The following is a 13144-nucleotide window of genomic DNA, read 5'->3' as shown; positions in this document are numbered from 1 at the left end:
GATCCTCAAGTCCACCAGCCACTCAGCTATCTACCTTCCTAATAATCAAATCACCAACTACAACAGCCGTCCTAACCCTTCCCTCCTAGGCACATGCCCCTAGAGACATATCCTCACCTTGAGAGCAGATCCTAGCTACAGGATTGCTTCCTGCCTCACCAAGGTGATGCTCTCCATCCTGGTGACCTTTCTCCTCCAAGGTGGAACAGGAGCTGCCCAAGAGGAAGTAGGACTGCTCTACTATGTCTCTGGAGATCTCCCTTAGCTCCTCCAGGTCTGCCATTTTAACCTCCAGAGACTGGACTCATTCTCTGAGGGCTAGGAACTCTATGCAGCTAGTGCACACATACAACCTCTTGCCAGTTGGGAGATAATCATACATGTGGCACTCAGTGAAAAAATATTGAAAACCTCCCTCTTGCTTCTGGACTACTGTCTGCTTCTTAATTTTGTTGATTTATTATTGTGTTAAAATTTCTTAGGGAGTAGGGATGTAAAGTTAATCTAAAGTACTTTTAGTTTTTTGATTTATTTTGTCTGTCAATGACTCTCAAAACTACAATTATTCTACTTACATCTACCTAGTTACCCATCTTATTGATGCTTGTTTTGAATTACATTCCCTTCTGTAAAAATTCTTTAAGTAAATTTATAGTAAGGAGTTTTGAGTTACATGCGCTTCCAGTCCTCTTCGGTTGCAAGGGGTGCAGGGCCTCTGGAAGCTGGGGCTGTGGAGCCACAAGCCTGGATTCCTTGCGGTGACTTCTGGAGTCCTCTCCCGGGGGCTGCTGAGTAAGGTATGCATCTCAGCCTTCCAGTCCTCTTCTGCTGCTGCTCCCCCTTCCGATCCACCAAAAGTACCAAATGAAGTGTTTCCATCCGAAAGTGGAAACCCAAAATCATTGTTAACTCCCTTAAAGACAAGAATGGGCTTGAAGGACCCATCCCTATTGGGGACCACAAAACCGACTGACTATCAGACAAGTCTTGTTTGGACAGGGATACCAGCACTACAGCCCTCAACAACTGAAGTCTGAGCAGAGTTTTGCATACCGCCTTTTGTTGCATGGCCAAAGCACAAGGAAAAACCATAATGGTATCAGAAAGGGGAACGATGAATTCCAAGGATGATTTCCAATACCCACTGGTCTGAAGTTGTTGTTATTATTTTATTCTTATAATGTCAATCTGGTAGGACAATCTTGGCGGTTCACAATAATTTAAAATACAGGTATATAATAACAAATAAACAGCACACATAATCTACATTAAAAATCATACTTAAAATACAAAATTAAAATAAACTTAGTTATTATAATATTGTCCTACTGTCTTTTCCTATCTATGGAAACATGACGCCGAGTAGCATGGTTAATGTAACTTCACTGTTATGATGTTCTTCTGTTAACCTAACTCTGTCTGTGCAAAAACAGTGCCGGATAGCCATGTTTTTAATGCCTTTTTTAAGATCGTATCCAAGTTTACTCCTGGTAACCCCCCCCCCCCAAAAAAAAAAACAAACAAACCACAGGCAACCACTTACCAGAAAACTCATGGACCTGCCACCCTTCATTGAGAAGACTGCCCGGCTCCTGAAGAGGCAGCTGCATCTGGCTTAGGCTTTTGGAAGCCTCAAAAAGAGTAACCCCTGCCTTTTGCATTCTGTGAACTTTGGAAGGAGTAAAATCCATAAAACTTCCCTAGTTTATATCACCTAAACCAGCCTCTCTCAACCAGGGTTCTGTGGAACCCTGGGGTTACTTAAGAGGTCACCAGGAGTTCCATGAGAAATCATGACTGAAAAAAAAAATATTGTGTTTTTGAACTTTGTGCTCCATCCTGCCATTCACAGAAAAGCAATGAACATTTTGCTGCAGTTTTCAGCTTCTTCTTGTTTAACAAGCATGAAGAGCAAGAACAAAATTCGTCTCATTTCAGTTGAAGATGAAATCCGTGAGAGCTTATCTCACGTTTGACACAGAATTAAGTATTTGTGCAGCAATGAACAAGCACAGTGTCACAGATGTGAGCCCTTGAGCTGTGGCGTGGCTGACGTGACCTACTAGGCCCACGCCAACAGCAGGTGGACTCACTCTTACTAGGACTGGAGCTGGAGCTTCATCTATACCAGCCTTGCTCCCCGCAAGTTGAGCCCTTGGGTTCCAGGGGCTGGCAGGTCTTAGATGAAAGTCCCGTAAGAAGCAGTCTGATGAAGTCTCAGGGCTAGCAGCAAGCAAACAATATCCAGGTCCATGCAAAGGCTGGGGAAGATAGCAAGCAAACAATATCCAGGTCCAGGCCAAGATCAAGGCAGACAGTGAACAAACAGTATCTGGGTCCGGACTAAGGTCAGGGCAGGCAGCAAGCAAGCAGGTCGAGGTCCAAGCTATGGTCAGAGCATGTGGCAGTCAGAAGAGTAGACAGTATCCGTAGCAGAGGTCAGAACCAGGAAATCGAGCGCAGACGGACAGGCAAGACAAGACAAGGCACGGCAAGGCACAGGGGAGCAAGACATAGGCAGGGCAGACAAGGCAAGGTAACAGAAAGGCAGGGCAAAGCAGATAACAATGAGGCAAGGCAGGAAATGTAACAAAGAGGCAGGACAATGCAAAAAGGCACAAAGACAAGGTTGTAACACAGGAGGACCTTTTGCTGAGGCTCTGGGCTGTAGTCTCAGCAATGCTCAAATAGGGATTATTACATCTACAACTTACTGATCATGCTAATGTACTATGAACTGTAGAAATAATAATTTTTATGCAGGGGCTCCTGGAGACCCAAAAATTATTTCAAAGGTTCCTGCATGGTAAAAATATTGAAAATGGATGGCCTAGAATCTTTAGACTGTCCGTGATCCCTACCAGACCTAAAAAAGGATTGGCAGTCAAAAAAGCAAACAGAATGTTGGGAATTATTAGAAAGGGAATGGTGAATAAAACGGAAAATATCATAATGCCTCTGTATCGCTCCATGATGAGACCGCACCTTGAATACTGTGTACAATTCTGGTCGCCGCATCTCAAAAAAGATATAATTGCGATGGAGAAGGTACAGAGAAGGGCAACCAAAATGGTAAGGGGAATGGAACATCTCCCCTATGAGGAAAGACTAAAGAGGTTAGGACTTTTCAGCTTGGAGAAGGGACGGCTGAGGGGGGATATGATAGAGGTGTTTAAAATCATGCGATGTCTAGAACGGGTAGATGTGAATCGGTTATTTACTCTTTCGGATAATAGAAAGACTAGGGGACACTCCATGAAGTTAGCATGTGGCACATATAAAACTAATCGGAGAAAGTTCTTTTTTTACTCAACGCACAATTAAACTCTGGAATTTGTTGCCAGAGGATGTGGTTAGTGCAGTTAGTATAGCTGTGTTTAAAAAAGGACTGGATAAGTTCTTGGAGGAGAAGTCCATTACCTGCTATTAAGTTCACTTACAGAATAGCCACTGCCATTAGCAACAGTAACATGGAATAGACTTAGTTTTTGGGTACTTGCCAGGTTCTTATGGCCTGGATTGGCCACTGTTGGAGACAGGATGCTGGGCTTGATGGACCCTTGGTCTGACCCAGTATGGCATTTTCTTATGTTCTTAAACTCTCTCTGTCCCTATAACGTTGGCCAGTCACAGGGCTGTCCTGCGACAGACAGCACTCAGTGGGCAGCTGATGCGGCAAAGACACCTCCATACCCACCCCAATGGGTTCCCTCTTGGCACGTGTGTGGAATAGCAGCTTATGAAGTCCCCGTGGCGGGAAACCTGGCTGCCAGCACTCAGCAATGATGTCACACAGATGGGTATAAAAGGCTCAGCTATGCTCCATAGGTTTCCCTCAGCAACAGGTCTCCCTGCTCGGATACAATGCGTTTTGCTCCTGCATTGGTTCCTGATCCTGCTTTGGTTTCTGTCTGCCTTGGCCAGTTTGTCTTGCTCAGTCCAGACTGTTCTGTCCCTGTCTTCCCTTCATCCGAGTCCTTGTTCAGTTTATTTGCCACCGACTTCTGCTTTGGACCTGGATCTCTCTCTTCACTATTGTCTGCCCTGACCTCAGCTATAAACTCTGTCTATGCCCCGCTGACCGTCTTCCTTGATATCTCTCTCTCTCTTATATATATATACACATACATATATATATATATACACATACATATATATATATATACACATATATATATATACACACACACACGCCCTGTGGGACCCTTGCGTGTCCTGCCAGCCTCTTGAACTACCTGCAGAGAACAGGGCTGGTATAGGTGAAGCTCCAGTCTAGACCCTGTCCAGGGCACATTCGCCAGCTGCTGGCATGGGCCTAGTAGGTTCATCTACTAAGCTGTGTCAACCATGCCATAGCTCAAGGGTCCACTGTCATTAAAGGTTGCTGAGGCCATGGACTTGGTCGACTCATCCCTAGCTCAGGCCATCTCCAGATTGGCACTACAGGTGAAACAAGACCAGTCCAAATTCCTGTTGGTCGCCTCCAAACATAAGCCCAGCAGTTTAGCCAGGTGACCGGTTCACTTCAGGGCCTTGCTCAATACTTGGACACTATGCAGACCCAGCTACCAACACCAGTGACTGTTCCATGGGTCCTCCTCCAGCCATGCCCGTCACTGTTCTAGAGCTCATGCCATAGCTTTGGTCTCCTACCAAATATCTTGATGACCCAAAGAGTGCAAAGGATTTATAAATCAGTGTAAGATACACTTTGAACTTCAGGTGGCTCATTTTTCCTCGGATTGTGGCTCACATCCTCTCCTTGCTGGGTGGCCCTGTGCTATCATGGGCGGCTCCTCTTTGGAAACATGATGACCCTCCTCGGGAACCTTGATAACTTTCTTCAACAATTCCAACAATTCAACATAATCGATGAACCAGGGAGTGCTTCATCCACAGCCAGAGACCTATTACAAATCCATAAGGGTACTTGCACCATGGATAGTTACACGATACATTTTCACATCCTGGCATCCAAGCTCCACTGGGATGATGATAGCTTAATGGCCATCTTTTGGCAGGGATTGGCAGGACAAATCAAAAACTAGTTGGCAGGTCGAGATTCCACCCATACTGAAGGTGCTATTGCCCTAGCCATCCGAATAGATTTGAGATTTCAGAAACTAGCTCAGGAAAAAGGAGTATCTTGCTAACATGCTCACTTAACCACAGAATTCCAGGACTCCATGCTTTCATCCTTGCACCCAGTGACACCAGTCATCCCCGAAAAACTCGAGCAGTTAGGTCAATCCCAGCTTTTAAACAAAGAGAAGTAAAGATGGAGACAACATAATCTCTGTATTATACAATATAGGGGCATTACACCAGCCACTACCCGAGAAAACAAAAAAGTCCTCCAACCTAAGCTTGGGTTGGAGAGGTTATCTTTGAACAACCCACTGGCCCTCTGCAGCTAGTGGTACACGTTTACCTCACTTTCGGGGAGACCACCTTTCAAACCAAATCTTTACTAGATTCAGGAATAAGTGGCAATTTTATACAGGACCCGTTAGTTATCAACTTAACTGGCCCACCACTATGTTAATGGAAGCCTGCACCATCTCCTCCTCAGTCTATGGTGAGCCGCTGCCCAGCCGCTTGACCATCGTTACCCTGCCCATCACCATGCAGACTATCCTATATCAGGAAATTATCAAATTCTATGTATTTCCCAGAGAAATCCATCCTTTCATTCCTGGGTTGCCCTAATTCTGCCTCCATCAACCTTATATATATATATATATATTGGGGTACATTCCAAATCACCCACTGGGGCCCCCTCATGCTAGGAACATTGCTTCTCTCTTATGCTCTGCCCCAGTCTCATTGGCCCAGACAATCCGGCGTGACCTGTAAGACTTGCCATTCCAGTATGCAGTTATCACCAACAAATGCCGCAAGTATCTGCCCAAGACTGTGCTACCTCAAACTGGATGATCACCCATGTAATCTGATCCCAGAGGAGATGCCTCCTAGGGGCAGGGCTCAACCAATGTTCCCAGAGGAGACAGAAGCCATTCAGATATCTAAGGTTATTCAATCGAAACTTCTGCTAGATTACTGTCTCTTCCATCTGGACTCCTCATCCTTCGCTTTGGAGGCAGAAACCACTCCTTTTGGGGTGAAGGATGTCCTTGCTCAACAGAAGAATCGAGGGTCTCAAGTACCATGCTGTCATCGCTACAAAAGATTGACTTGGGCAGCAGAGAACCAATGGGCTAATTCTCTTCTGCACTCTTCCAAAATCAAAGACTCCTTGGAGTCCCTCTTAAACCAGCGTCCAGTCGCCAACCTTCCCAGAAGTTGAAAATATTCCATCAATGCTTCCCCTAGAATCCAAAGCCAAGAAGCCTGGGAGGGATCTTAAGAGAGGAGGTACTGTAATGTTTGGCTGGTCGTGGGGCTGTCTCACGACCAGCCACACTCACAGGGCTATCAATGCAGGAAAAACGCTTTCATGCCATGCCTCAGCAAGTTTCTACTAGGCATGCGGCGCCTTATGACATCCCCGCAGTGAGAAACCCAGGTGCCGGCATTCAGCGATGAAGTCACGTGGCTAGATAAAAAAAGACCTAGCCAAATTCCACAGGATTGCCTCTGCAACAGGTCTCCCTGTTCACATGCAGTACACGTTGCTCCTGCGTTGGTTCCTGATCCTGTTTTGGTTCATGGCTGCCTTACCCAGCCTGCTCTGTCCCTGGCTTCCCTTCATCCCGGTTCTTCTTCAGTCTATTTCCCACGGACTTCGGCTTTGGCCCTAGAACTCTCTCTGCTTGGCTGCATGCTACTGACGTAGTCTTGGACCTGGATTTCCCTCTTGCCTGCCGCCTACCCTGACCTCAACTACAAACTGTCTACGCCCCATTGGCCGCCTGATTCGACCTCTGGCTAACTCCCTGTTAATTCTATCACCAGAGCCTGTCCAGACATTGGCCTTTCCCTGGACTTTCTCTCTCTTACGCCCTGTGGAACCATTGCCTAAGTCCTGATGGTCACTGGAAACCAAAGACTCAACCCGAAGGAAATGGGGCTAATATAGGTGAAGCTCCAGTCTAGATCCTGTCCAGGGCACATTTGCCAGCTGCCGGCATGGGCCTAGTAGGTTTGCTTAATGGGCTGCGTCAACCACGCCACAGCACAAAGATCCACTATACTTACACTCCCACATGCAAACACGAACACACTCTCTCCCCTCACATACATTCTTACACATGCTTTCTCTCTCCCCCACTTGCAATCACACATATGCTCGCGATCTCTCCCCCATGCAATCACACACACACACTTTCTCTCTCCCCCCATGCAATCACTCACGCTCTCTCTCCCCCATGCAATCACACGTTCTCTCTCTCCCCCATGCAATCACACGCTCTCTCTCTCCCCCATGCAATCACACACACTCTCTCCCCCCCATGCAATCGCACACATGCTTTCTCCCACATGAAATCACAAACATGCTTTCTCTCTCATCCACATGCAATCACACACATGCTCTCTCTCTTACAGGCAATCAAAGCCATCCTCTGACATGTAATCTCACACACACACACATACACATGCTCTCTCTCTCTCCCTCCCCCACATGCATTCACACACACACTCCCAACACACACACACGGTGTCCCAGGCAGACACCTACCCACCCATGCCGGCTCACAACACATAAACATGCTCACACATACACTCTCTGGGCCTGTGCCTGGGATTCTTCTTCAGCCACCAGCAGGATGGGGACTACTGGCAGTCCTCCCTTTCTCTCTTTTCAGCGGATGCGGGATGGGCTCCGTGCTGGCCTGCTGGGCCTCTTCAGCCACCAGCAAGATGAGGCTCTGTCTAGGCCTCCCAGTGGCCTTCCTTGCCTGTGTATTCTTAGCCTTGTCCTTGTTTTGTCTGGTTCTCTCAGTACCTTCTTTGTCTATGTGTTCCTTGTCCTGCCCCTGTCGTGCTGCGGCCTCCCTGGGGCATTTCTTGCCTTTCTGTTCCTTACTTGGTTACTTATCCCATCGAAGCCTCCCAGTGGCCTTCTATGCTTGTGTGTTCTCAGCCTTGTTCTTGCATTGTCTGGGCTTTCCTGTGGTCCTTCCTACTGTAGAGTGATGAAGGAGTAATTGATTCTTGTGTTTGTTTGCTGCATTGAAACTGCAAATACTGAAAATGACTGTTTAATAACAAAAAAGGCTAAAGATACGATTGAAGTTTTTGCATTTGTTTAAATGTAAGACAATGGATTAGTAATCTGCGGATGACTGATGAGAATCTGAACAGCAGGCAATGCACTGACTTAAACTGAAAAGAAATGCAGACAGGTAACTGTAGTAAAAATACTACAGATGGATATTTGTTGCTGCAAAATAGCGATGGCTGTATATGGCCAGCATGGCAGTATATGGCCAGCCTTGCTATTCATATAGGAGATGTTGTATATGAAGTCCTTTTATGAGAAAGAATTTGAACGTACATCCAATCAGAAAGACATTTTTTCAATTGTATTCTCAAGGCATCTAAAAGTTATAAAAAGGCACTGCTGAACTTATATCATTGGAGACAGAGATCGAAGGAAGAAGACATCTCTGCATATTCAGTCTGTCTCTCCACTTATATTCCTAAAGCCCCTCATTTGGCCCATCAGAATGATTCAGTGTCAAAGCAGAGATAGAAGACAGGAATTTAGAATTGCATCACATTACCTCTGTTTTCCTTTAAAAATCCCTAGACAATATTTTGAGAGAAACTGCTTATACAGTATATATTATATAAACTGTAATTAATAATAAGAAGGCTTGTTTACTTCTTGTCATCATCAGATTTGTTTAGCAAGACATTAACTGATATCCAAAACAATGATAATTTTTCTAAATTTTCATAATCAGAATAAAACTAAATTTTTATGTACCAAGTTAGAAGTGGCTTCTTTTATTGTTAATTCCCTGCTATACTACCAGTGTATTTCTTCCTTGCCCCTGTCACGTGCTAGCCCTTTCTATGGCCCCTTGTCTGTGTGGTTCCCTAGTACTGTCTTGGCTGTTCCATGCCTTGTCTAGCCCCTTGTTTGTCTGTGGTCCTATGCTGCCCTATGCTGACCTGTCTGTCTCTGTTTTCAGTGTGTCCAGGGCACCTTGCCTTCTGCTGCCAGCCAATCCTGTGGGTACCCAATCCCTGAACTTGTGCACCATCTGCCATTATACCTGCCAGCCACCAGCACCAGAAAGCCCAACCCGAAGAGAAGACCTCATATCTGACCTGCCTGGGGGTATCATTAAATCTGCCAACCTGACCGTGATACTTTGTTGCCTCCCACTCAACCAGTTTCTAACCTAATAGTCAGTCACTAGGGCCCATAGCAAGGGTACTAAATTTATGTATATTGCCTATGCAGGACAATGTCAAAGGCCTTACTAAAATCCAAATACACTAAATCTGGCGCTCTCCCTTGATCCAATTGTCTGGTCACTCAGTCAAAGAAATTGATCAGATTTGTCTGACAAGATCTACTTCTGGTAAAACAATGCTACCTCAGATCTTGCAATCCATTGGATTCCAGAAACTGCACTACTCTCTGTTTCAGTAGTGATTCAATTAATTTGCTCATCATAGAAGTCAGACTATCTGGTCTGAAGTTCTGTCTTCTCCTTTCTTCCACTTTTATGAATAGGAATCACATCCATCTGTCTCCAGTCCTCCAGAACTACTTCCAACTCAAAAGAAGCATTGAAAAGCTCAGCCAGGAGAGCTGCCAGAACTTCGCTAGGTTCCTTTAGTACCCACAGATTGTATCCCACCTGGCCCCACTGCTCTACCTATATTGTTTAATAAGTGCATAAAAAACACATTTAATATTAATGTGCATGTACCTTCCTCTGGCTGGCCGCAATGACAGCAGGAAGCCATCGACTTTCTCTGGTGTCCATCAACAGGAAAATAACATCATGAGCAGCAATAAGACTTTCCAGTTGTTCCACATCTTTTTGAGCTTGCTCCATGGTAGCTTCAGAAAAATTCACTGGGTGACCCGGCATTGGGATACTCATATTTAATCCATTAGCATTCTAAGGGAGGGAAAAAAGAACATAAAATTAAAATGAAACAAAAGCAATATATAGACGTGCTACATGAAACCCGAGGAATAGCAGCTTTTAGGGTATTTGGAGGTCATTTTAGAAAATTGTATTTTAGAAACTGAAAATAATATAATTAATTGAACCTGAGCATTTTGTCAGTATACCATGAAGGTCTCTGCCCTGCCTGTAAGGAGGTTTGTGTGTTGGTATTAAAGTCCTGCTGCCAACTTAAACTTAAAATGACCAAGATGGAACTTTCTGTTTCCTCCCCTCCCCCTCCCCACTCCCAACTCACTTCCCGTTTCCTTCTTTTCTTGTTTCTATGGATGGCACTCTCACCCTCCCATTTTTCTTGGCCCACAACTTTGATACCTCTCTCTCCTTCTCTATGCACATTCAAAACACTGCTAGAGTGTATTGGTTCTCTCTATATATCACCGCTGATATCCATCTTTTCCCGATTCTAAGCATGCTACCAAAATGCTCATCCATTCACTTATCACTTCCCGCCTCGACTATTACTCTCTGTGCCTCCTGCTGAACAGTCTTTTCTTCTCTGTATTCAATTCAAAATTCAGCTGCCGACTTATCTGTCTTCAGTATAGCTATGACGAAGTAACACCTCTTCTCAAGTCACTAGACTGGCTCCCTGCCCAGTTCCGCATACAGTTCAAGCTTCTCTTACTCATCTATAAATGCATTCACATTACCTAAGTTCTCTTCTTTCTCTCTACACCTTTGGTTATTAACTTCATTCATCCAGCAAGTCGCTCTTATCTGTGCCCTTCCCCTCCACCACCAACTCCCAACTCTGCACTTTCTACCTTCCTGTGCTATATGCCTGAAATAGACATCTTGAGTTCATGCATCATTCTCCCTCTCTAACTGTATTCAAATCCAGTTTAAAAATTCACCTTTTTAAAGCTGTTTTTTAAATCCTAGGTATTTCTTAATAAATACACTTCCCGCAGACTCTTATTTGTCATGTATATCCATACAGCAGGGACTCTCTCATGTGTATCTGTACAATGTTGCATATGTTTAACAATACTTTAGAAATGATAAATAGTTGTATGAAAATATCATCCCTGGTGATAAATGTTCTCATGCAACAGAGAGATCAGTGGCTGATCTCCATCAGAAATTATCTGCTCATAGTAATCCTTTTCTGATATACACACAGGTATAGCACAGTATTAACAGAACATAAAGCTAAGGATGTACTCATTCCGTACTGGATGTCAGATAGTTAGTCAACATCATTAGGCAATAACAGCCTTATTGCCAGACATCATCAATTACAGAGTTAACATATCCCCATTGTCATATGCCTTCATTTGTCTGCACATGAAAATCAAGATATCCCCAACTTTAACATGCCACAATCTCTCTGTGCCTGAGAATTAAAATATCCCCACTTTTACATGCCATGATGATCTCTCTGTGTAAAATAAAATTTGGTCCAGTACATCAAGCAAATTAAACATGGAAAACATAAAGCAGCTTCAAAGTAACAAGAGGGTGTCACTTTTATACTACAATTTATCACTAGAGGGCACTTTTAAAGAACTAGTGTAAATGGCTAGAGAGAAAAGAGATTGAAAGAGCAGCTTGGACAGAACAGCGCTTCAATTGGGGGTAAGATCAGAGCTTCAAAAGATGAAAACGGAGTCTTTTACATTAAAGGAACATTAACACAGACTTTTTTTTTTTTTTAAAGAATATTACTGTGAGTGAATGCTGCAATCACTTTGCTTAGGAGGCTGTGATTTTGGAAACATCTTTTTTGGGAAATCAGTTTTTTTAATATATTTTTGAAAGTGCCAATGTGATAGTGGCATGTTAAATTTAGCACAGCTGTGTATGCTAAACATGTAAATACTGTGGTAATAAGTTCAAGAGCCAGGAGTCATATGATGTGGTGACCTCAGCAGGACATTCTGCCTCTGGAGTGCTGGATGCCATTCCCCAAATAACCTGCAATTTGGCTATTTTGTGGCCTATAGCTGATCAGAATTACTGGCTATTGGTCTGTAAAAGTATATGGACAGGTGTGTTTTCAGGTAATCTGCTGGAATGTACAATAAACTGAAGAGAAAAGATAAGGAGATGCTAAGATGGCTGTCACCGAACTCACTTCCGCTGTGCTATGGCCCTGAACAGTAAGTTTGACTGCATATCCGAAAATATTGCTGATGTTAAAAGCATGCTTACTGATATCAGGACTTGTTTAGATATTGCAGTAGGTCACATTAGTGCTACAAAAGAATATATTAAACTGTTAAAAGAAAAATTTTAATCCTTAGAAAAATTTAATGCAGACAAAGAGAAAATCGACAATCTGGAAAACAGGTCGAGATGCAGTAATCTGCATCTTGATCTGTTATGGATCAGAATCTTTTGAATCTTCTGGAAATGTGGCTGTTAAATGACTTAGGCTTCTTAAACTACCAAAGGAAAGTTATTTTTGAGTGCATTCACCATCTGGGTGGCAGGCTAACAAGGCCGAGGGTAGTAATCACAAAACTACTGAACTATGTCCATAAAGTGTCTAATACTGCAATTTACAAGAAGCGGGATCTCCAGTATCAAAACCAGCAAGTAATGATATTCCAGGACTTTTCCAACAGAGTGATGTTAAACAGAAGGAGTTCATGTCTATCTGCTCAGAAATGGTCAAAAGGCAGATCAAGTTTGTGTTGCAATTTCCTGCCAAACTACTAATCTGGTATAATAATATTGCTCATGTTTATGAACATGAGTAATATTATTGCTCATGTTTAAACATGAAGGCGCCGCTCACGTTGAGGAGTTGATATGCGAAAATAAGAAATTCAAGTGCTTTCTGACTGAGGATCCATTGTACGGAGATAACAAACTTTTTTCGTGGCCCCTGAAGCAGGCAGATTACTGCCGAAACATGGCCAGTGTCGGGCAAGCGGAGTCGGACCCATGAATAGCGGTAGCAATCTAGCAACTAAAAGCTAAGTTAATTCTTTATAAAAGATAATAAGTGAATGGTGGGTCGTACCGCACATCAGGAGAACAGAAGCACACAGTTTTAAAGAAAATTTGCAAAATTGAAA

The 13144-nt window shown here is 43.8% G+C and overlaps 1 protein-coding gene across 2 annotated transcripts in view; it reads right to left on the bottom strand.

The window, feature by feature from the left end:
• The window catches only part of ATG7 (autophagy related 7), a 533052-nt gene that overhangs the window by 368895 nt on the left and 151013 nt on the right, over window positions 1-13144 (bottom strand). For both annotated transcript variants that reach the window (XM_029600773.1, XM_029600774.1), the window contains exon 13: window positions 9852-10046. In XM_029600773.1, the coding sequence (XP_029456633.1) occupies window positions 9852-10046 (195 nt within the window). The remainder of the gene's footprint in view (window positions 1-9851; window positions 10047-13144) is intronic.

This window comes from Rhinatrema bivittatum, chromosome 4 (genome assembly GCF_901001135.1).
Source record: "Rhinatrema bivittatum chromosome 4, aRhiBiv1.1, whole genome shotgun sequence".
Classification (NCBI taxonomy): domain Eukaryota; kingdom Metazoa; phylum Chordata; class Amphibia; order Gymnophiona; family Rhinatrematidae; genus Rhinatrema; species Rhinatrema bivittatum.
Note: the sequence above shows the minus strand (reverse complement) of the source record. Positions and strands in the feature narration are given on the sequence as shown.